Raw genomic sequence first — 21,445 nt, 5'->3', positions numbered from 1 at the left:
CAACTGGGCATTAATGCAAGCAAATTTTTTCGCCCGCTGCAAAATTTGTGCGTCTCGGGCAGTCGGGCGCACGGTTATTTCAAACACTGCTTCTTTTAATTGCATGTAAAACAACAAAAAACTCCCATGAAAATGCTTGATTTCACTGCACAGGTATACATTTTGTATCATTTTATTGTATTTCATCAAAGCATTGTGCATTTTATCTAATTCAAGAGGTCAGACTTGTTTGTAAGAAAAAAAAATTAAAAATTCCCTGACAATTGTTTGCTAAGATTTTACTTGTTTAGATCAACTTCATTAATAAGCTAAAATTGAGCATTTTGACCTTTTGATGATGTAAATGACCTTACTGTTTATTTTTAATAGTGGCAGTATGACCCTGTGAAGGAGACTATCCCAGTCATTATCAGTTGTGTGGTGGAAGACGATGGTAAAATCATTTCTTCGATTACACATATACTTATTTGTTTTTAGCTCACCTCGACGAAGTCGAGATAAGCTGATGCTATACCCCCGGCGTCGGCATTAGCGTCGGCGTCCTAGTTAAAGTTTTAGGAGCAAGTCCCATTCCCAAGTAACTATAAGCCCTATCTGGACCAAACTTGCATGGATGATGCATCTAGGGATGGACACTACCACACTTGCTTCGGATGCTGGATCTGACCTATTTTCCAGGTGAGTGACCAGGTTAAAGTTTTTTAATGCAGGTCCATTCCCAAGTAACTATAAGCTCTACCTAGACCAAACTTGCATGATGATGCATCTAGGGATGGACACTACCACACTTGCTTTGGATGCTTGATCTGACCTAGATTTTCCATATGAGTGACCAGGTTAAAGTTTTTGAAGCAGGTCCAATCTCAAGTAACTAATAAGCCCTACCTGGACCAAACTTGCTTGAATGATACATCTAGGGATGAACACTACCAAACTTGCTTCGGATGCTGGATCTGACCTAGATTTTCCAGATGAGTGACCAGATTAAAGTTTTTGAAGCAGGTCCATTCCCAAGTAACTATAAGCCCTACCTGGACCAGACTTGCATGAATGATGCATTTAGGGATGGACACTACGACACTTGCTTCGGATGCTGGATCTGACCTAGATTTTCCAGATGAGTGACCAGATTAAAGTTTTTGAAGCAGGTTCAATCTCAAGTAACTATAAGCCCTACCTGGACCAAACTTGCATGGATGATGCATCTAGGAATAGACATTACCACACTTGCTTCGGATTCTGGATCTGATTTAGATTTTCCACATATGAGACCAGGTTTAGATTTTGGAGCAGTCTCATTCCCAAGTGACAATAAGCCCTACCTGGACCAAACTTTCATGGATGATGCATCTAGGGATGTACACTAACCAACCTGCTTCGGATGCTGGATCTGACCTAGATTTTCCACATGAGTGAATTTTAGCCATATTTTAACCAAATTAGCATGGATGATGTATCTAGGGATGGACACTTCCAGACTTTCTTTGGATTCTGAATCTGACTTACATTTTCCAGATGAGTGATCAGGGTAATTTTGTTTTTGGAGTAGCTATATAATATTATGGCCTGTTATGATTAAACTTGCATAGATGGTGCATTTAAGGATGAAACTTCCAGACTTGCTTTGGATGTTGGAACTGACCAAAATTTTCTTGATTAGTAAACAGGTTAAAAGTTTTTTGAGCAGGTCTATTTCCAAGTAACTGTAAGTCCTACTTAAACCAAACTTGCATGGATATTGATCTTGGGATGTACCCTAACTACCGTATATACTTGCCTATAAGTCGGTTTTTTGGGAGTAAAACTTTGGTCCAAAACTCTTTATCCGACTTATACGCGAGTTATAAAAAGATTGGTATTTTAAGAGGTCAAACCCTCTGATCTGAGCTTAAAAAATACAACCGACTTATAGGCGGACCGACTTATAGGCGAGTATATACGGTAGAAAAAAAATATGATGTGAAATTTGCCTTACTTATAGATAACATTCGTTGAGGTGAGCTTCGTAATCTTTGATTACCTTTGTTTATGTACATATAATGAATATTTATTTTTAAGAAAATGGCCAGGTTACTTTTATATAATGCTACTATAATTGTGTATATGGTACAAGTATCTTTATGTATTTTTTTCCCTGGCTTTGGCAAAAATGAGGGAACATTACAACTCATTTAGTCTATCAGCACAAAAACTGTATCCTTGGTCATAACTTTTGAATAAGAAAAGATAGGGCTTTCATATATCACATGTACATTACCTATGACAAGACCTTTCCAACTGTGCTATGATTATTTATGACTTTAATCCCTTGACTTAATGAGACATTTCTATAGAGTACTATCAAGCGACATGCGATTCTTCTACACAAGTTAAAAAAAGAGAGACAATATGCGACATGGTATGCAGTTTGACATAATGAATGTAGAAATGTGATAAGTCATTGTCTTAGGTTCTGACTAGATCATCCATGTCATATTGTCACTTGACCTATGCTGTGTCATGTGTGTTTTTTAATGCTGATGCTTTTTGACCAGATCATCCATGTCATTGTCACTTGACCTATGCTGTGGTGGAGAAGAGCTCTGTGGATGGAGGCTACATGATAAAAGCATTAAAGCAGAAGCAGTTTGTGGATGGGCTTATCTATCTTCTGCAGGAAATATATGGAATTGAGAACAAACACACAGATCGATCAAAGGTAAATCACAAGACTAAGTACATGTAGATGAAAAGTGATTTTGAATGCAGTGTTTTGATTTATAGAGAATGCATTTATCATGCCAAGTTTATATTTGTCCTCCAGCTGGAAGACCCAGATGATGAGGTGGAAGACAGTGGAGCAGAGTGTGTGATCTGTATGTCAGACATGCGTGACACACTCATACTTCCATGTCGCCACTTGTGTTTATGTAGTAACTGTGCCGAGTCCCTCCGATACCAGGCTTCTAGTTGCCCCATTTGTCGGTCACCCTTCAGAGCATTGCTGCAGATCCGCGCTATGAGGAAAAAACAACCACTGTCTGTACAAACAGTAAGTCTTTCAATTAAAGCTAAATACGACTTGTAAATAGGCATATGTCATATTAGTGTTCCTATCACCAATATCAGCACTTGGGTATACTCTTCGCATTCGTAACATCAAACTGCTTTCTTGTCATTAGTACCTGCATGGAATGGACGATGTGTTCATGTGGGTTATCTTACTTTTCCTTTGTTTACATTTTATTGCCGTTTACGTGTATTTGTGTTTGTTTGTACTGCACTGACCTTGCAACTGATGTAAGTTTCTTTCAATTGATAACTTACTTCTCTTCTGCCATGGAAGAAGCACACTGTTACTTTTGTAGCTACGGAGAGTTTTACAATAGCTATGTAAAATACCTCCGTCCACACTGGTGAAAAACTGATTACACTGAACAGTGACCACATGAATGGCTTATTTAGGGGCCATAACTGGTTAAGGAAAATGCAGAGTAATATGATGGAAAAACATACATCTCTCCTTTTTATGAATTGTGTTCAGGTTTAATGTATCATTTTTAGAAGATGTCTTTACATGACCCATCTATTAGTTTACTCTCAGTCAAGACCTCAAAATAAAGTGCCTCAACTGAGTCTACACTAAAGAAAAGAGTAAATATTGCTTTAGGAAGAAAGAAAATCAAATGAAAGAAAGAAAGATGAAGATATTTCTACACAAAGGGTGGATAATGGTGATGCATTTTGAAAATTTCAATCTTTTGAAAGTCATTTAGTACATGTATATAATTTCAGACACATTTTAATTAAAACCACAATATGTCAAACAACAATAAAGATATTTCGTATACAATGTAAAATTATGAATTTCGTTTTTAAATTTTAAATTCTTTTTTTATGTTAGTGTCACAACACTGTAAAAATCTGCAACAGTTGTGAAGTTTGTAAAATCTTGAAAATTATTCATTTGATTCTGTCTTTCATTACTGTATCAGTAATTTAGATATTTTTTTGTAATGTTGGAATATTCAGAGTTTTCTTCGAATACCCAGTATGTTAAATTGCTTAAGCTAAAAAATGTTTCAGAGTTACGGGTTTCCTCATTGACCCTATTTATTTTCCCCTGACCCTAAAATACATGTAAATGTGTTTCAACTCATGTCTGGACTCTTACAGTTTTAAAAGAAATAAAAAAGAAAATATAAAATAATGACATGTTTAAGCTTAGAGACAAAAAGTGTGTATATTAACTTAAGATGAGTGCAATTAATGTTTTTGAAAACCTACAGAACATAAATAAATTCATATAAAAGAATAATCCTATTGACCTACCCAAGTGGAAACCCTATATAAAAATACTGTAAATCACTTTTTATCTGTGAGAACTTTATTTTTGCGTAATTACGCAAGACTGTCTCCTTGGGAAAATTTCCTTCTCGCATATATATTTATTAGTTAAGATTATATAAGGCAGTAGTCAGAATTCATGTAAATTTTGTCTCGCTTATAAATGCTTAACACCCATCTCATGGAAATAAGGTGTCGTGAATATTTTGTGATCTACAGTATATGTATTTTTGTTTACCGTGCTCCATACTATATGATATATCAATATTCATTTTCTACAACAAACTGTTAGAAGCAAGTTAGGACCAACTCCTAACGGAGATAAAATTCTAAAACAGATGTATTCACTATGTTTCATTTTGTAAAATTTCATCTGTTCCTCTAATTCATCTCAAATTTTTTCCCTAAAATCAGAATGTTACACTAAATACATATATTATGCCTATATTTCATTTTGTCACCATATCTGAGAAAGAGGGTCTTTCTCCTGTAGATCTGGTGTTTTGCATCAAACAAATTGTTCCATAAATTATTCAGAGTAGAAGATTCTGTCATTTATTACCTGTTAATTGGGTTGATGTATTCAATTCTTCCAACATTTTATGCAATTAGCAACAATATTATGTGACCTAATTTTCATGATATAAATACAGTTTTATTTCAAGGCCATAACTTATGAACTTAAAAAAAATATTTTCATTGTTAATAGCTTTCTATACCATCATTGAAATTCTTTTTACTCCTTTTTACCCCTGAGGAAGGATGGGGCCAAAATAGAGTGTCAAAGTTTTACATGGGAATATATAGGAAAGAAATATTTAAAAATCTTCTTCTCAAGAGCAGTAGGGTCATGATTATTAGACATATTAAAATATGTAAGCATCCTCAAGTAGTGTAGATGCAAGTTTTTTGAAATTATGACTCCTGGGAGTAGGATGGGGGGGGGGAGGGGGTCAGTTTGGGATAAAAGTTTTACAAGGGAACAAATTTATATTTAAATGACATACTACTTGTTAAGATCCATTTTGATAATATTCGGTCCATAGCGATATCGCTAGAACTTGTTGAAGTACGAGGGTGTCTGATGCATGGTGAATTCACCCTAAGGGAAAAATAAATAAAAATCTACAGCAGGGCTATGAAGTTCCCTTTGTTTAAAAGTGATAATATTCCTCATTTTCTACAGTATTGAGGAGTAGTTATTTTCTTCTGTACTGAAGAAAGCAGATTGAAAAAAAGACAATGGAATTTGTGTAGAAAAAAGTTTACAGTACATTGCATTAACATGTACATTAAATATTTAAATACAAAGTTATTAGCTGTATGCAATGATTTTTTATTGAAAATAAAATGTTTTTTGAGTGCATACTACTATTGAAAACAAAATGATAATTGATTTCTTGAAAGCAATATGAAAATCTAGCTCCTTCATAAAATCAAAACATTCTGAATAGAGGGTAATGCACTTAGCCAGACACCATGACCTTCATGATAAAAGGTCATAAGGTAGACTAACTTTTGACAAAATGTTTGAATAAGTTACCAATTATAAAAAAAAAAATTGTTTTGAACACTTTCTTCCCATTTTTCAAATTTATAGTTAATCTGTTAAAAAATACGTGTTGTACTTCATATTTCTCTCAGTGGCAAGTTTATGTTGATCCATTTCCTGTTATTTGCAATAATTAAGGAATATCTGAGTTTCAGTAAAACATAAGTGCCAAAAGATAAAAAAGAAAAGCTATTTCACCTTTGTTGAATAAAGAAATGTTTGATTGTATTGTTTTTAAAGAAAAAATTATATTCTGGAAAGAACTATATTTATGGGAATTCATTGTACAAAACAAGCTTTTAATTGATTATTTTGTTGTATATCCTCACCATTTTCATAAGGTTTAAAAATTAAGCCTGTTTATACATGCTAATACATGTACTCAACATAGTTTTGTCTGTTTAAGGTATGAGGTTATATTCAAACGGTCAGTTGTATGTCATCTTCTTTACTGTTGTATCACATGTACGTGTGTTATGCCCTATCAAGTCCACATTAATGAAAGAAATACAAATGTGTTCATGCTTGACTGGTTATGCTGTAAATACTGTGCTGTTTTTAATGAGGTGAATGACATCATTTACCCTTGTTGAACTATTTTATATTAGCTGTATAATATAAGTTTCAGGGTTTTCTTTTAGAAAATATTTTGAAATAAAAGAGTACAGATGAGTCATGTTTATTTTGTAGGGTGAGACAGGAGAAGAAAACCCCGTTAGCCAGGAGGGAGTCCCTACGGGTTACGAGGCATTGTCTCTGATTGAGGCAGTCAATGGACCGTGTAATCAGCTGTTTACTGTTGATGGAGGTAATTGCAGTGTTTAAATGCATGCCTTCAGTGTACATGTACATTGTAATTACATGTGTTTATCCTTTATTTTGCAGGACATGGCTGATTTATATAATGTACAAACACCTTTAGTGAATTATGTTACAAAGTCTGCCATCTCCAAATTCTTGTAATGCTTGAAGATGTTTATAGAGTTTAGAGAAAATAATGTAAATTTGACACACATCTGATTACTTCATGAAGTAAGTGTTACAGCTCTATCAAGGTGGTAACATTCCAGTATTAAAGGATTTCTCCAAACATACAGGACAACCCTCTACAGGGAGAATAAAATATCCCCCAAAAAGCAAGAATATCAAGGGTAAAATACTTAAAGAATAAGTAGTTGGGATTTCAAAATCACTTTGACATATCCATGGTATTCGAGATATCAGTGTTCGAGATACCGAAGTTCAATTGTATTTGTATTCTGTTTAATTTCTCTGTTTCTTCAAGTAACCAGGTACTGATTTTAGTATTTGAAAAGTTGACCTTCAAACAAGTACACAATTAACCTGTTACTCATTGACAACCCTTATATTATTGCAAATTGTATTAAATTAGCAACCCTATCTTGTATTATAATTTTCTTTTAAATAATGTGGATGAAAACAATACAATGAAAATTATTTTTGTAGAGATAATTAGTCAGTTTAAATTTATTAGAATTCTTAAAATCATCTAAATATTTCCTTTTCACTGTTGAAATTTTTTTCTAGCTATATTAGGAATTTCCAGCTTTGATAGGAATATTCCTGAGGGCATTTAATTAATACACACAATTGTAGTGCACAACTAATTGCAATGTTTTATTTGAAACATAATTATAGAGAAGAAAATGATCAAAACTTAATTTATCTCCAAATATGAGATCATTCTTGTACTTAAGCTGTAATGAATGTAAAGTTGAACTTTGGTATCTTGAACATTGATATCTTAAATACAATGGATATGTCGAAGTGATTTGGCAGTCCCAACTCCTTCTTCTTGAAGTATTTTACCCTGGATATCTCAAATCCTTGGATATCTCTCAGTTTTCTCTTGGTCCCATTGAGTTCGAGATACCAAGGTTTGACTGTATTTTTCATCGGTAGCTTAATTCAGCTTCTTCTATAATGAGATTTAATCTTGTACTTTAGCTTTAATGACTTTTTTATGCCCCGCCATGAATATGGCCGGGGCATATAGTGTTTGTCATGTCCGTCTTCCGTCCTTCTGTCCTTCCGTCCTTCCATCCTTATGTCCTTCCGTCTGTCCTTCCGTCACACTTTGCGTTTAGCTCTGTTCAAAGCTCAGTTTCAAAGAAACTATCCAAGATATTTTTATCAAACTTCATATGCTGATAGATATTGATGAGAGCTATGCAACTGCATCAACATTTTTTGACCTTGACCTTTCCTTTGACCTTGACCTCACTTTTCTTAAATTAGTGTTTAGCTCAGTTTTAAAGAAACCATTCCTAATATTTTTATCAACTTCATATGCTAATACATACTGATGTAACATTTTCAACTGCATCAACAATTTTTGCCTTGACCTTTCCTTTCACCTTGACCTCACTTTTCTTAAATTAGTGTCAAACTTCATATGCTGATACATACTGATGTAAGCTATTCAACTGCATCAATATTTTTTCACCTTGACCTTTCCTTTGACCTTGACCTCACTTTTCTCAATTTGTGTTAAAATGTTGTGTTACTTATATACCCTCGTGGGTCATTCAATGTCCTATGGACATATTTCTAGTTAATCTGTAGCTTAATTCAGCTCCTCTGTGATTTATTCTTGTACTTTTATGACTGTATTTTAATCTGTAGCTTAATTCTGCTCCTCTGAGATTTATTCTTGTACTCTAATGACTGTATTTTTATCTGTAGGTCTGCAGCTTCCTGTTAGGACAGTAGCTCCGGGGGACATTGACAACAGTTACCGAGAAAAGAAAAGGCTCTCAAAAAGGTCACTATACTTCGTCAATATATTGTATATATGGAGAAATTTTTGCCCCTAGTACATATTGTTCTCATTTCACTCTTATTTCCTTTAAATTGTAATCAGCACAGTATTAATGATTCCATAAATAATTGCTTATTGAATTCTTATTTATTTTTAGGTCACCTTAGTTTACCCAGGTGACCTATTGCTATCTGTTTTCGTCCATCGCCGTGCGTCATGTGTTAACATTTGAATGTTTTCAGCTTCTTCTCTGAAAGAGCTCAACCAATTTCAACCATTTTCTGCATATAACATTTTTGGAGAAGGGGAACAAAAATTGTGAATTTATGCTTTGAAAATCTTCTCCTCTGCCCTTTGGTATTAAGCAAACAAACTAAGTACATAGTTATGATGAGAAAGGATGCCTCTTCTAAACTTGTGAATTTCATGGCCCCTGGGTCAGGGGTTCTGGTGCTTTTGTGGGCTCTATTGATTAATTAGCAAAAATGCATTAATGCTTTGAAAATTTTCTCCTCTGTCCCTGAGTACTAAGCAAACAAACTAAATGCAATAATATCAATGTAAATGTATTAAATATTTTTATAAGTAAATGTGCCTTTTCTTTTCTTTGCTCCTGGGTATCTAGGAGGCAAACAAAGTACACAGTTGTAGTAAGTGAAGCAAATGAGAGTAACTCCCCTTTGCTAGATTGTGTTAATCAAGAAATCCTTGTGTATAATTTAATTAACAGGTTATTTAATTGAATGAAAATAGAAGAAAGAATGTAATATATATAGCAACAAAATAAAAATGAATGTTTGGTTTAAATGAGCAAAGTCAGATTCTTGCCGGGAAAGCAATGTAAAGATTGACATAAAGATTATTTATATATTTAGCAAAATTTGAAATTGCACAGAGTATGTTTACACTGTGATGAGATAAGTTATTGTCACTGGTAGAGTCATGGTTGACAAGAGACTGGATAAAGTTGGTTTATACTTTATGAAAGTGAACAAAGAATCACAAAGAGCCAGGGTGACTTGTTGTAATTAGTGACAAGTGGCAAATATCAACATTGTGTAGCCACATCTCTGTGTACTGAATTGTAGCACTAGGCAAGTGACATATATTGAATACCTTACACAGTAGGCAAGTGTCCGTTGTATTTGTATATTTTGCATTTATTATCTACCCTGTTAAGACTTGGAAAAACCAAGTATGATCCCAAGGAGATCACTCAGGTCTAGCACGCTACAATAAGCAAGGGTATTTTTAACAGATTTTTGAAATTCTTGGGCAACATTGCTTCGTCCATCAGTTAATTTTGTTTTATACTTCTATTGATCCTTTACACACCTATTCTCCATTAATCCGTCCAATTCACAGAAAAAATTACGAAATTAAAAATTAATCGAAATAATGTCAAACTTTTCCTTATTTAAAAGAATAATATTTAATCCACATATTTAGAAAATCTCATGACTCAGGCTCGAACCATCTATATTTCACAGAGGTATGTAAAAAGGGTAGTGGAGGATAGTTGTAAGCTACGTGTGAACTAAGAGACAAGGTTGACACTGCTGATGAAGTCAATACTTATACCAATACCATCTGGTTGCACTTTATCTTTAATTCTCTGATGCCAAACAATATGTGCTGAACATATTTTGAAATGTTGTCTTTTGAATTAAGTTTCCCACAAAACACAGAATCGTTGATCTTTCTTTCATGACTACTTGACTAAGAACTACTTTTATGTGATAATTAATTGCAAAATAAGCAATGATGGTTCGACAAATCGGCTTCATATATTCCACTGTATTATGTGGAATTGATTATCATTCTAAAATTATCATGTCTTTACTTTGAGTCGTAATTTCTCTGCAAGGATTTCTTCCAGGGTAACGTAACTTACAAAAGTATGGATATTAGTGCGCGCATTGAAATTAAATGCATATTTTATGTAAATAATAGCAGATTCTTTGGTTTAACAACACAAACAAAGCGTACCCATAACATAAATTGAACCAACTAGAACTTTATTAATTCAAAGGTGTACAATAAATCAAAAAACATTGGATAAACCTTAAAATGACAGCCTATAATGAGAAATATATAACTTAATTAATTCCCAGTTGGAGCATTAAGGTTGTTAATATATAGTGCATTTGTATAAATTACCTGAAGTATCAAAATGTATATAATTTTCATACCTGATTTTCTCCAGACGTAAATAGTTCAGGGTAACGTAGCTTTCAAAGTGAGAACGTAGATTACATATTCCAGAAACAGTTTGAAATATGCATTGTTCAAGGAATATAAAAAATTTGAATGCGTGAAGATAACGTAAATGGAAATTATTTCTTTTGATGAAATTGATCCATAGAAATGCTTATAAACAGTAAGCCAAATGCACTGGCCAATATTTTGTTCAATGAAAAGTTATTTCATTGCAGTTTTCTTCTGATGAGTCCATAAACACAGTGTATATAGATTTAAAAACTTTGTAAAGATAAATAGATATATCTATCTACGGTTACTAGTTTCATTACTCTGAAAATGTTGATGTATTAATGATATTTTATTTGAATCTAAAAGAGTGAAAACGTAGATTACGGAACGTAGCTTACAGACAACGATGTAATAACATACCAATCAACTACACACACTGAAAATAACAATCTCTTACCTTCATTTGGTTCTTAAATCTCATGTTTTTGTGATTATCATTGTCAATGAACTTTATAAAGCCGTAAAATATAAAAGTGAAAGGAACGTAGATTACATCCTTAAAAAAACTAGTACGCTGACTCTATCGAAAAAGGACATCAATTTCTACTGATACATGATATCATTTCCAAACTTTATGAAATGAATAAAATGGTGACTCAGCGTAGTTTTAAGCATAAAACTATTGATATAGAGCAAAGTTTCCGACCTTTAGGTTAGTTATGTAATGCGATGTAACGTAGCTTACTAAATTTCGGCAACATTTTTCAATAGTTTCAATCTTGCACACCAATCAACCGATTGTTAAGAAAATTTCAGGGCTGGAAGTGTACATTAAATGCAATGATTTAAAAGTAATAAATTGATATTCTAATCATTATTTTTTAAAAAAACAAAACGTTGAATTTCTACCAATCATCGAGCGACATGTTGAATTTGATCAATTAGGGGTGTATCCATTGCTATCACTTCAAAATGTTTTAATTTTCAGTTATTATTTTTTGGTTATAACCTGAAACGTTGGTTTTATTTAAAATAAATACGATTTGAAAATATGTTTATCTATTTCTTTTGAAAAAGCTTGCGACAAGGGTCAAACGAAAGTGGACGACTTAATGGAGAATAGGTGTACAGTGTTGTATTATACTCAGGTGACCATTAAAGCCCTTGGGCCTCTTGTTTTAAATTTTATCATTTTCCTCAGTGCATGCACAGGCTTCAGTTTCAGATGCCTTAATTTTTATAGAAAAAAATGTAATGATTATCACTCTCTGGAAAATTAATTGAGAAGCGCACGATAGAAGTTCCTGATAAGAGCTTTTAACATATTAAAGAAATATCTTTATTATCACTTTCTGGACAATTTATGGAGAATCTTTTTGATAGGACTTTGTTAATTATCACTCATCTTCCTGCTTGATAATAACTTTGTTTACAACACTACCTGGGTAATATTATTGTGTTATTCCATGTACAAATTAGAAGACCGCATTTGTAATATTTCTACTAAAAAAATTGATTTCTTAAGGACCCTCTATACACTAATGGAAAATATTTTTTGGACATCAAGAAAATTATAGTGTGTAAAGGTGTAAATATTGAGCTTATCTATTACATTTTCAACATTGGGTACCTTGCATTTACCCCCAGGAAAAATGTTTAAAGACAATGAATTACATGGACTGGTGAACAGAAATCACTGTCATTTACTTAAGTGGGCAAAGTACCTGCAAATGAAGTGTTCAATGTATTCATCTTGGCCTATTAAAATGTAAGGAATGCTTGATTTGATCACAAATTAAGTAATAAACTGTACATTTCAATTTCTTTTATTCTAGATCGAAGGACAGATTACTTGGTACCCTATTGCATAAAAATACCACAGTATTAGAACTGTTTAGCGTGCAGTGTATAGAGGGCTCTTTTTTTTTCTCATGGAATCAAAAAATTAAAAAAAAAAAACATTTAGAGATTATTTAGTAGTTTTGGTGTGCATGACTGTGTTGTAGAACCCACCTAGGTGTATTCTTATATATTTAAACTTACAGCAATACAAGGGAGTTCTTAAACTGTATTTATTTAGACATGTAATCAGTGTGAAACCAGAGGAACCTGTTGTGAGCCCCAATGTCAAACCTGATGATAAAAAAGTGTTGGATGAAGAGGAAGAGGAAAGAAAGAAAGATATCCCTGTGGAAGTGGTCAGAATGGAAAGAAAATCCTCGAAAAAAGATGCTGCTAAATCTCAGTAAGATATCTCAGGCATATAGTGACAGACAGGATGGGAAGTCCTGTACAAAATGCTAAATCTCTGTATGATATCAGACATGTATAGACTGACAAGAGGGGAACTCCTCCACTACTGTAAAATCTGAGTATGACATCACAGACATGTATAGACAGACTGGGTGGAAAGTTCTCCATCAGAGACACTATCAAATACCAGTAAAATTTCAAAACGTAGAGACTGACAGGAGAGGAAATCCTCCACCAAAAGACTCTGCTAAATCTAAGTACGAGGGGCATTTCAAAAGTTCTGGCAACTGGTGTGCGGTAAATTAATGAGCATCATTATCATAAATTAGATTATATCAATCCCTCAAAATAGTCTCCGTTGACCTGGACACACTTTTTCAGTCTTGAAATCCACCTGGAAAATGCTGCCCTATAGTCCTCTTTCGGTATATGCTTCATACACTGGAATACAGCACTTCCGACTGCATGACGACTTTCAAATCACCGTCCTCGGAGGGCTTCTTTGATAACGGCATTCAACCAAAAATCGCATGGAAATAGGTCAGGACTGTAGGGTGGATGTGGTAAAACGGCAATACCATTTTCCTTTAAATATTTGGTTACTACCTCTGATGTATGGGCAGGTGAGTTGTCATGGAGGAGCTTTATTCCTCTAGTAATGGTTGTTGGTCGGGTCGTTTTATAGTGCTCTACAACCTGAGACAAGACATTCTCTGCATAAAATTGACCAGTAACACTGCTGTGTTCTGGAACTTGAACTGTAGCAACAGGGCCTTTAGAATAAAAAAAAATAAGGCGTACATTACTCTCCGGACAGACCGGTTTCTGCGTGCAATTTGAGGCCTTGTATCATTTTCACCGATCCAAACTTTATTGTTGAGCTTAGTTTCCGGTTCAAAAAATATATCCTTGTTTCATCACCAGTTAAAATCTCATTAGCCTTTGGTCACAGTCTTCATAAATTGTTAGTAACTGTGAAGCCATTTCTACCCGGATGTGCTTTTGCTCTTCCGAGAGAAGATGCGGCCCCATCTAGCACAAACTTTCCAAAGCTTTAAGTTTTCCTTTAAAATATGAAAAACTGCTGACGAATTAATGTTAGTTAAGTCTGCTATTTCCTCAACTGTATATCTAGCAGCATCAGCTATCATATTTTGAACAGCGACGATTTCTTTTTTGCCATATGCACAAACTGGACGCCCCGAACGGGGGTCATCTTCAATTGATTTTCTACCCTCTTTAATTAAATTGAACTACCCATCTTGCTATTACTCGATATGAAAGAGCATGCTCTCTATATACTACATCTAAATCGGCTTTTATTTCTGTTGCTGTAAAGCCAAGCAATGAGCGAATTTTGCAATACGCTCTTTGCTCAACAAAAAAATTGTTCTCTTTATCAGTCATTTTTACGCCCTGTATACAGAGTATACCTAATTATGACGTCATTTTAGCAGACCTGTACGTCATTTTGAATGTAAAATGACGTCACTACTAATGCATATTTGCCTAAACTTTACAGTGGTATCAGAGTCATTTTAATCCGTAACGTAGTTAAAATTTTATATACCAGTTGCCAGAACTTTTGAAATGCCCCTCGTATGATATCAGACATGTAGACTTAATGGAGTGTCCTCCATTGGAGACACTACCAAATGCCAGTAAGATCTCATAAACATGTTTATTTTCCCGTGGGTTGAAATGTTGCACATTCATTGATTTAAACGTGATATGTGACTGCCCACTATATTTCTATGTCTGGCAGGTGAGAACATCTGGCGATATGACAGAGTGTTGCGTTAACATGTCAGTATTAGAAATCATTTATTATGGAAACCACTTTCCATAATATTTCTCTTTTGAAATTAGAATAGCAGCCCTTTAAGAAATGATATCAGATTTGTTGTGACTGCATCACAAGTGATTGTAGGAAATTCACTCAAACAAGAGAGGAAAAGCATTTTTAAAATAGAATCTAAACAGAAACAAATTATTAAAAGTAATCTTACCTTTGGAAAATTTTAACCTTGGCCTTTACTTTTGAACAGTTGGCTTTCATATTTCATACGCGCATTACTTGTAAAAAGCCTTTCCTTGAATACCAACATTTTGGTGCCCTTGAATCACAGATTTAGGGGCATATAGTTTTTGCTCTGCCTGTCCATCTGTCTGTTTGTCCCCAAAAACTTTTACCTTGCCCATTACTTTTGATTATTTGGAGCTATGGCTTCCACATTACATATGAATTCCTCATGATTAGACCTTTCTTTGGGTACCAACAAATTTGACCTCTTAACCTTGAAGTTTGACCCACTTTTGCAAAATTTTAGCCTTGGCAATACCGTTTGAATGGTTGGTGCTAGGGCTTTTATACTTCACATGCGTATTCCTTGTGACAAGACCTTCCCTTGAGTACCAAAAATTTTGACCTTTTAACCTTGACCTTGGAGTTTGACCTACATTTGAAAAAAAACTTTAACCTTGGCCATACCTTTCTAACAATTGGTGCTAGGTCTTTCACATTTTACATATGTATTCTTTGAGATAATAACTTCCTTTGAGTAAAAACAATTCTGAATCTGATCTTTTGATCTTGACCTTGAAGTTTGACCTACTTTTGAAAAACTTTAACCTTGGTTGTAACTTTTGAATGCTTGGTGCTAGGGGTTTCTTATTTCATAGATGTATTCCTTATGACAATTATATTTGACCTTTTCATGTTGACCTTGGAATTTGACCTACATTTGAAAAACTTTGGACATGACCATAATTTCTGAATGGTTGCAGCAAGGGTTTTATATTTCAGGTGTATTCCTTAAATTTTGACCTTTCTTTGGGCATGAACATTTTTGATCTCTTGACCTTGGAGTTTGACTTGCATTTGAGAAACTTTATCCTTTTCCAAGAGCTGCCATATGGGGAATCAGTGTTTCACAAGCATGTCTTGTTACCTCTTGACCATGCCCTCATGACCTTAGAGTTTGACTTCCTTTTGAAAAACTTTCACCTTTGGCCATAACTTTTGAACAGGTGTATTCCTTGTGACAAGACCCTCTAATAGATACCAACATTTGTGACCTCTTGACCTTGTAGTGTGACCTACCTTTGGAAAACTTAATCAATTTTATCTTGATTTTGATAATGAGGTGTTTTTGACAAATTTCAGATACACTGAAAACAAGGATATATCGGATGAATCAAATGCTTCAAAGATTGTAAATGTATCCGACTACAATACAGACAGCTTAGACAGTAAGGTGGGTGTCACTTATATATTTATATCACATTTGGTATAAAATGAATCATATCAATAATTCAAGAGTCTCATACTTTCAATTCTCAATAAAATTTTGCAAATAGCATATAAATTAATGTTGGAGTACTTGTCCATTCATTAAAAGCAATGAGCCATGGCCTATTTGGGGCATTGGTTCCATTACTTTTAAGGAATGAAGAGGTGTGTGGATATTGACTTACTTAAAATCCACTGCTTTAAATTGTCTCTATATGTTACAGACATGTTTTAATTAGATTAACATTTTAGTAATTTATAGTTTTATATATAGTATGGCATAGTGAGGTTAACAAGTTATCTAAATACCATTTCAACATCAGTGTCAGTAGCTTGGTGTGTAGAGTACCTGCCTTTACATTATGAGGCTACTGGGTTCAATACTCAGCATTGCCAGGCTTTTTCTTATCAAAATATATAATAACCTTTTCTAAGTCATAACAAACTAAGCACCAAGAGGTATGGGAGGGAGAATTTGGACATTATATATAAAGTTATAAACTGTTCTCTGTGGGATTTGCAACTCTCCGTTCCTGAGAAATAATGGAGCACTCAAACAAAAGAATGGTGTTTTAAGTGGATTTCAATTTGTTATAATTATCTAGTCAAGTTATTTTACTGAAACTTAACATAAGCAAAAAAATGCTGATAACACGTAAATACTTAGAATGTTTGTTTGTATGTTGTTTAACGTCCCTCTCGAGAATTTTTCACTCATATGGAGACGCCACCACTTGCCGGTGGAGAGCTGCAAATTTTTGTCCTGTACTCGGCACTTACGGCCATTGAGCAGTGAGGGATCTTTTTCGTGCCAGCACCTACTGCGACACGAAACCTCGGTTTATACGGTCTCATCCAAAGGACCGGTCTCCACGTCCCACAGTGGGATTCGAATCCACGACGTGAGGATCAACTCCTTACTTCTCGACTCTAGAGCAGACGCTCTAACCACTGCGCCACGTGAACGACAGTACTTAGAATGAAGTAACTTACAAAGTAGTGAATTAAAATATGATAGGCTTTATCTGCAGTTTAATGTACATTAATGTGGCTTACTTTGAGCAGTTTAACTTTGTGATGTTGTAGGGGATGCGACCTGCCTCACTGAGAGTGTATGAGTCTGAGGCAGACAGTGATTATGACATTAAGCCGATGACATTGAATCAAGGTCACCCATCAACAGAAAACTTGGCAGATGATGAGAGAGAAGACAGCTCCGAGCCCGAGGCTGAACCAGAGCCCGACTACGAGGACGATTTATCAGCAGGTAAGTCAAGGTCAAAGTTCAAATAAAAAAAATGAGGCCTCTTATAATTGTTTGTAGAACTCAGTAGCAATGTTTTAGCCAAGTAAAAGAAAGTGTTAAATTTTTTTTCTATTTTGAAGTGTCACATCCATTGTTGTGTTGGTAAATTATTTTTTTTATTCTAAAATGTTCTCTGAATTGGAATGTTTTATATATGCATATTGAATGACATTCAGCATGTCATGATTCTCTTAACAGTACATTTGATACACAAAATATCAGGTACACATATATATGATATAATTGTAACTATTTCTTTTGATCATGCTGTCTTAATCATAAATAACTTCCTGTGTTAGTGCACAAAGTATGCTGATCTCCTGATTGCAATTCTTTATTGATAGTTAATCACAAAGTTTGGATTAGAGGAATCGAGAATCCATTGTTTTTAAAAGTAACCAATCACTCCACGCTTGTTGTAGTTATAGTAGAAAGAATATATGTACTATATGTCCAATTTTTTTTTTATTTTAAGTTGATAGAAACATACTGCCTTTTTTCCTTTTCATTACTGTATACTTTTATTTTATTGGAGGAGGAGGTGGGGGTTATCTGGTCTGAGATTGAAATCAATTTTTTAATTTTGTTTTCTTCTTCTGAGCTTTACTGGTCAGAGACCAGACAAGCTTATGTCATAGTAAGGTGTCTGTAAACAATTCCATATATTCTACAAAGGACAAGGTATGGTAAAGGCCAAATCTAGCCCCTTATTTGATGTAAAAATCAGAACACAGTTAAAATTGTGATAGTTTGTAGTTAAGAACTTAAAATGATGCTTGTTTTAAAACCAGCTCTAATTTTGATTCAAAGCTTACACGAAGGCCACAAGAGGTTGCAGAAGTAGGACATTTTTCCAAATTTCCTCAATTCTGGTGAAATTCATCAAAGAATTTGAGATACTTTTCACTACGGGAAGCATAGAGCACAAGCTTGCCTATCTGAGATTTTTATACATAAGATGCATCTGATACTAGTGTATGAAATATATAAATTTGGTAGATAGGCAAGCTTGTGCTCTATGTTTTTTGAAACAAAATGTACTGTAAAATCGATGAAAATTTGCATAAAAATGAGAAAATTTGGAAATTGGCATATTTTCTGACCTTCCTGTGACCTCTGTGTAACCCATAACTTAGAACCAATACTCATTTTATGGCAGGGTTAGCAACAAGTTTCTATTGATAAACTGCTGCATCATTCTAAAAGACACCCCAAACCAGGAGCGAAAAAGGGGTCTTAGCCTATCTTGTCCTTTGGTCAGATTTCAATAAAACTTTGTATGCAAGTGCACTACAGTGAAATACATATAAAAAAAAAAACTTTATACTGTATTGGGTTTTGATTTTCTTGAACAGTTTTGCTAAAAATAGATACTAGTATTACTGGGAAATTCTTTCAAGTAGACAACCTAAAGATTTTTTATTCTCTTACTTGAATTTTGATATCAATGGATGGTGTTGGTGTGCTTACTAGAAATAGATGTTTCTGTGAAATTCTTTCAAAACAGTACTCTTCCTACATTTTTGGTCTGACTTCAAGTAGAATACATTAAGATACATAATTCTGTATATTGGTTTTTTGATTTCAATGAAAAGTATTCCCATGGTAAATAAAAATAGAAGTCTGTAAAATTCTCCACCTTCAACATTTTGAAATTCTTTCAAAATGCTTCTCCTATAATAGTCTGATTTCAATAAAACTTGCCACACAACCAGAGATCATGGTGTAGTAATAGTTTCAGGTCCAAGTGTTACTTTTCTTTCCATTAATACAAGTAAAAACCAGTAGAGTATCAGTCTTGCGAGAGACCTCTGGTTTATTTTTAACATTTACTCAAAATCTCTTATTTTGTCACAACTTGAATACAATGAAAAATATATTTTTAGAATAATTTGTATCAAACTTGATGGCAATGATTTATTTACTTGATTATGTGTATGATGCATTATTTTAGTTCATATTAATGAAATCTTATTCACATTTTTGTTTTTCTTTTTTGACTTGAGTATTTTCATAGCATTTCTCACAGTTGAAACTGTTTTATAACCTTTTGACCTGACACAGAATCAGTTTATTCTCAGCACAGCCAGCTATATTCCTTCTCTGCTTCCCTTGTTTTTAGTCTCTCTCTCTCTCTGTGGCATACTTTTCTGTTGTCAAAATTATTAAAAAAAGTGATCATGCAAATGTGTTATCTTTTGATTATTATTTTCAAATACAAATGTGTAAAAATAATTTTTCAACTTAAATGATTTGATTGTAATTTGCTTTACTGAAATACTGCTGAAAAATATGTCACATGGCATCAAAGAGTATAACTATATGTACTGTGATGATGTGATAATTGAAACCTTAATCCAAAGACAGAAGGTATTGGTATGTACATTATATTGAATTATTTTTTCAGAGGCAGTGATGTCAGGATCAACTCCAAATGTGTCACAAGACACATGTTTAACAGATTTTGAAGAGAGTGGTGTCACCTATGTCAAGGGTTTGAGTTTAAGTATGAATGATATGAACAGAGACAATTCTGGCTATCACCCTCTGTGTTTACAAAGCAATGCATCCTTACCTGATAACTCCACCAGTGGAACAGAGGCATCAAGCTTTGGAAGTAACTACAGTTCTAGGAAGCTTCTACCAGACAATTCAGAAAATACAGACTGAAAAATTCTTCTTTTTATCCCGATATTTAACGAGCATGTACCAGTTTCTATACTTCATTAAATAGGAATAAAACATTATGACTGATCTTTCTTCTGGAAGTGAAAGCTGGTTTTTCACTTCATAATTCTAGTCTGCATACAATGTAAACACTTTAATCATACTTTAATCATATACTAATTTTGTATATGTCTCCTCAGCTTTAATCACAGTATAGTATTAGAATGTACACAATTTATCACATTGTCCATAAAGTGCATCACTTGATTTTTCACTGTGATTTTTTTGTTTTGAGTTGTGTTGGGTACAGTTGATACTGTTAAAATGTTTGTAAATGGAATACATGTAATATAAAACTTTGTAATTAATGTCACTTCAGATTTATCTGATCTGTGTTGTAAGACTGTGGATTGTCAAGACTGTTGTCCATTAACTGTGCTAGGATTGACAGCAGAGTTGTGTTGGGGTTGTACAATAAATCACAATAATGCAGAAAATGAATTTTATTTAAAAGTATTCAGCAGTAACATTTGACATTCTTGTATTCAGAGCTTATATACATTTATTTCTACTTTTCATTTTTCAAAACATTTAAAGACTACAATCTTGCCAGCTGTCAAGGAGTGTATTAAGTATCATTAGCTGTGAGAAAAAAATGATTTCTGAATGTAGGATGTTGTCTATTTCACTCAAATGATCATGATGGTAATGTTATTGTATGAGGCATATTAATTGTTATATAAAATTCATTTAGAACAATATTACGTTGTTTATTTTTACAAAAACCTTTGAAAATTCTTATTAGTTGCACTTCTTGTTATATTATTATTCAGTACAAAATGATCATGGAGATAAGCTGGTGCATTTCCATGATATATATTAAAAACATGGTTTAATCTTAATTGTTTAACTCTATCTTCCACTCTTAACATATTCAGAGAATCTAAAATATTACTAGAAATACTCTCTCATGGACCAAGGATTATATACTGGGACATTACGGATAGGGTTTTATAGAGGATATATACTGCGACATTACTATAACGGTTGATGGAG

The 21,445-nt window shown here is 33.7% G+C and overlaps 1 protein-coding gene across 2 annotated transcripts in view; it reads left to right on the top strand.

Annotated features, from left to right (window-relative positions):
* The window catches only part of LOC133189601 (E3 ubiquitin-protein ligase MGRN1-like), a 30,435-nt gene extending 9,287 nt beyond the window's left edge, over nucleotides 1-21,148 (top strand). The window contains exons 6-15 of one of the 2 annotated variants that reach the window (XM_061324986.1): nucleotides 370-433; nucleotides 2,535-2,698; nucleotides 2,804-3,031; nucleotides 6,569-6,686; nucleotides 8,585-8,663; nucleotides 12,952-13,116; nucleotides 16,291-16,381; nucleotides 17,503-17,683; nucleotides 17,803-17,824; nucleotides 20,130-20,270. In XM_061324986.1, the coding sequence (XP_061180970.1) occupies nucleotides 370-433; nucleotides 2,535-2,698; nucleotides 2,804-3,031; nucleotides 6,569-6,686; nucleotides 8,585-8,663; nucleotides 12,952-13,116; nucleotides 16,291-16,381; nucleotides 17,503-17,683; nucleotides 17,803-17,824; nucleotide 20,130 (1,113 nt within the window). In that variant the 3' untranslated portion in view covers nucleotides 20,131-20,270. Of the gene's footprint in view, nucleotides 1-369; nucleotides 434-2,534; nucleotides 2,699-2,803; nucleotides 3,032-6,568; nucleotides 6,687-8,584; nucleotides 8,664-12,951; nucleotides 13,117-16,290; nucleotides 16,382-17,502; nucleotides 17,684-17,802; nucleotides 17,825-20,129 lie in introns of both variants that reach the window. The other variant, XM_061324985.1, reaches the window with a different exon arrangement.
* The last annotated feature ends 297 nt before the right edge of the window (nucleotides 21,149-21,445 follow it).

Source organism: Saccostrea echinata, unplaced genomic scaffold (assembly GCF_033153115.1).
Source record: "Saccostrea echinata isolate AGI-Se365-2 ecotype Australia unplaced genomic scaffold, CSIRO_AGI_Sech_v1 ptg000019l, whole genome shotgun sequence".
NCBI lineage: Eukaryota > Metazoa > Mollusca > Bivalvia > Ostreida > Ostreidae > Saccostrea > Saccostrea echinata.
The sequence above is the reverse complement of the archived record's forward strand: the minus strand, read 5'-3'. Positions and strand labels throughout refer to the sequence as shown.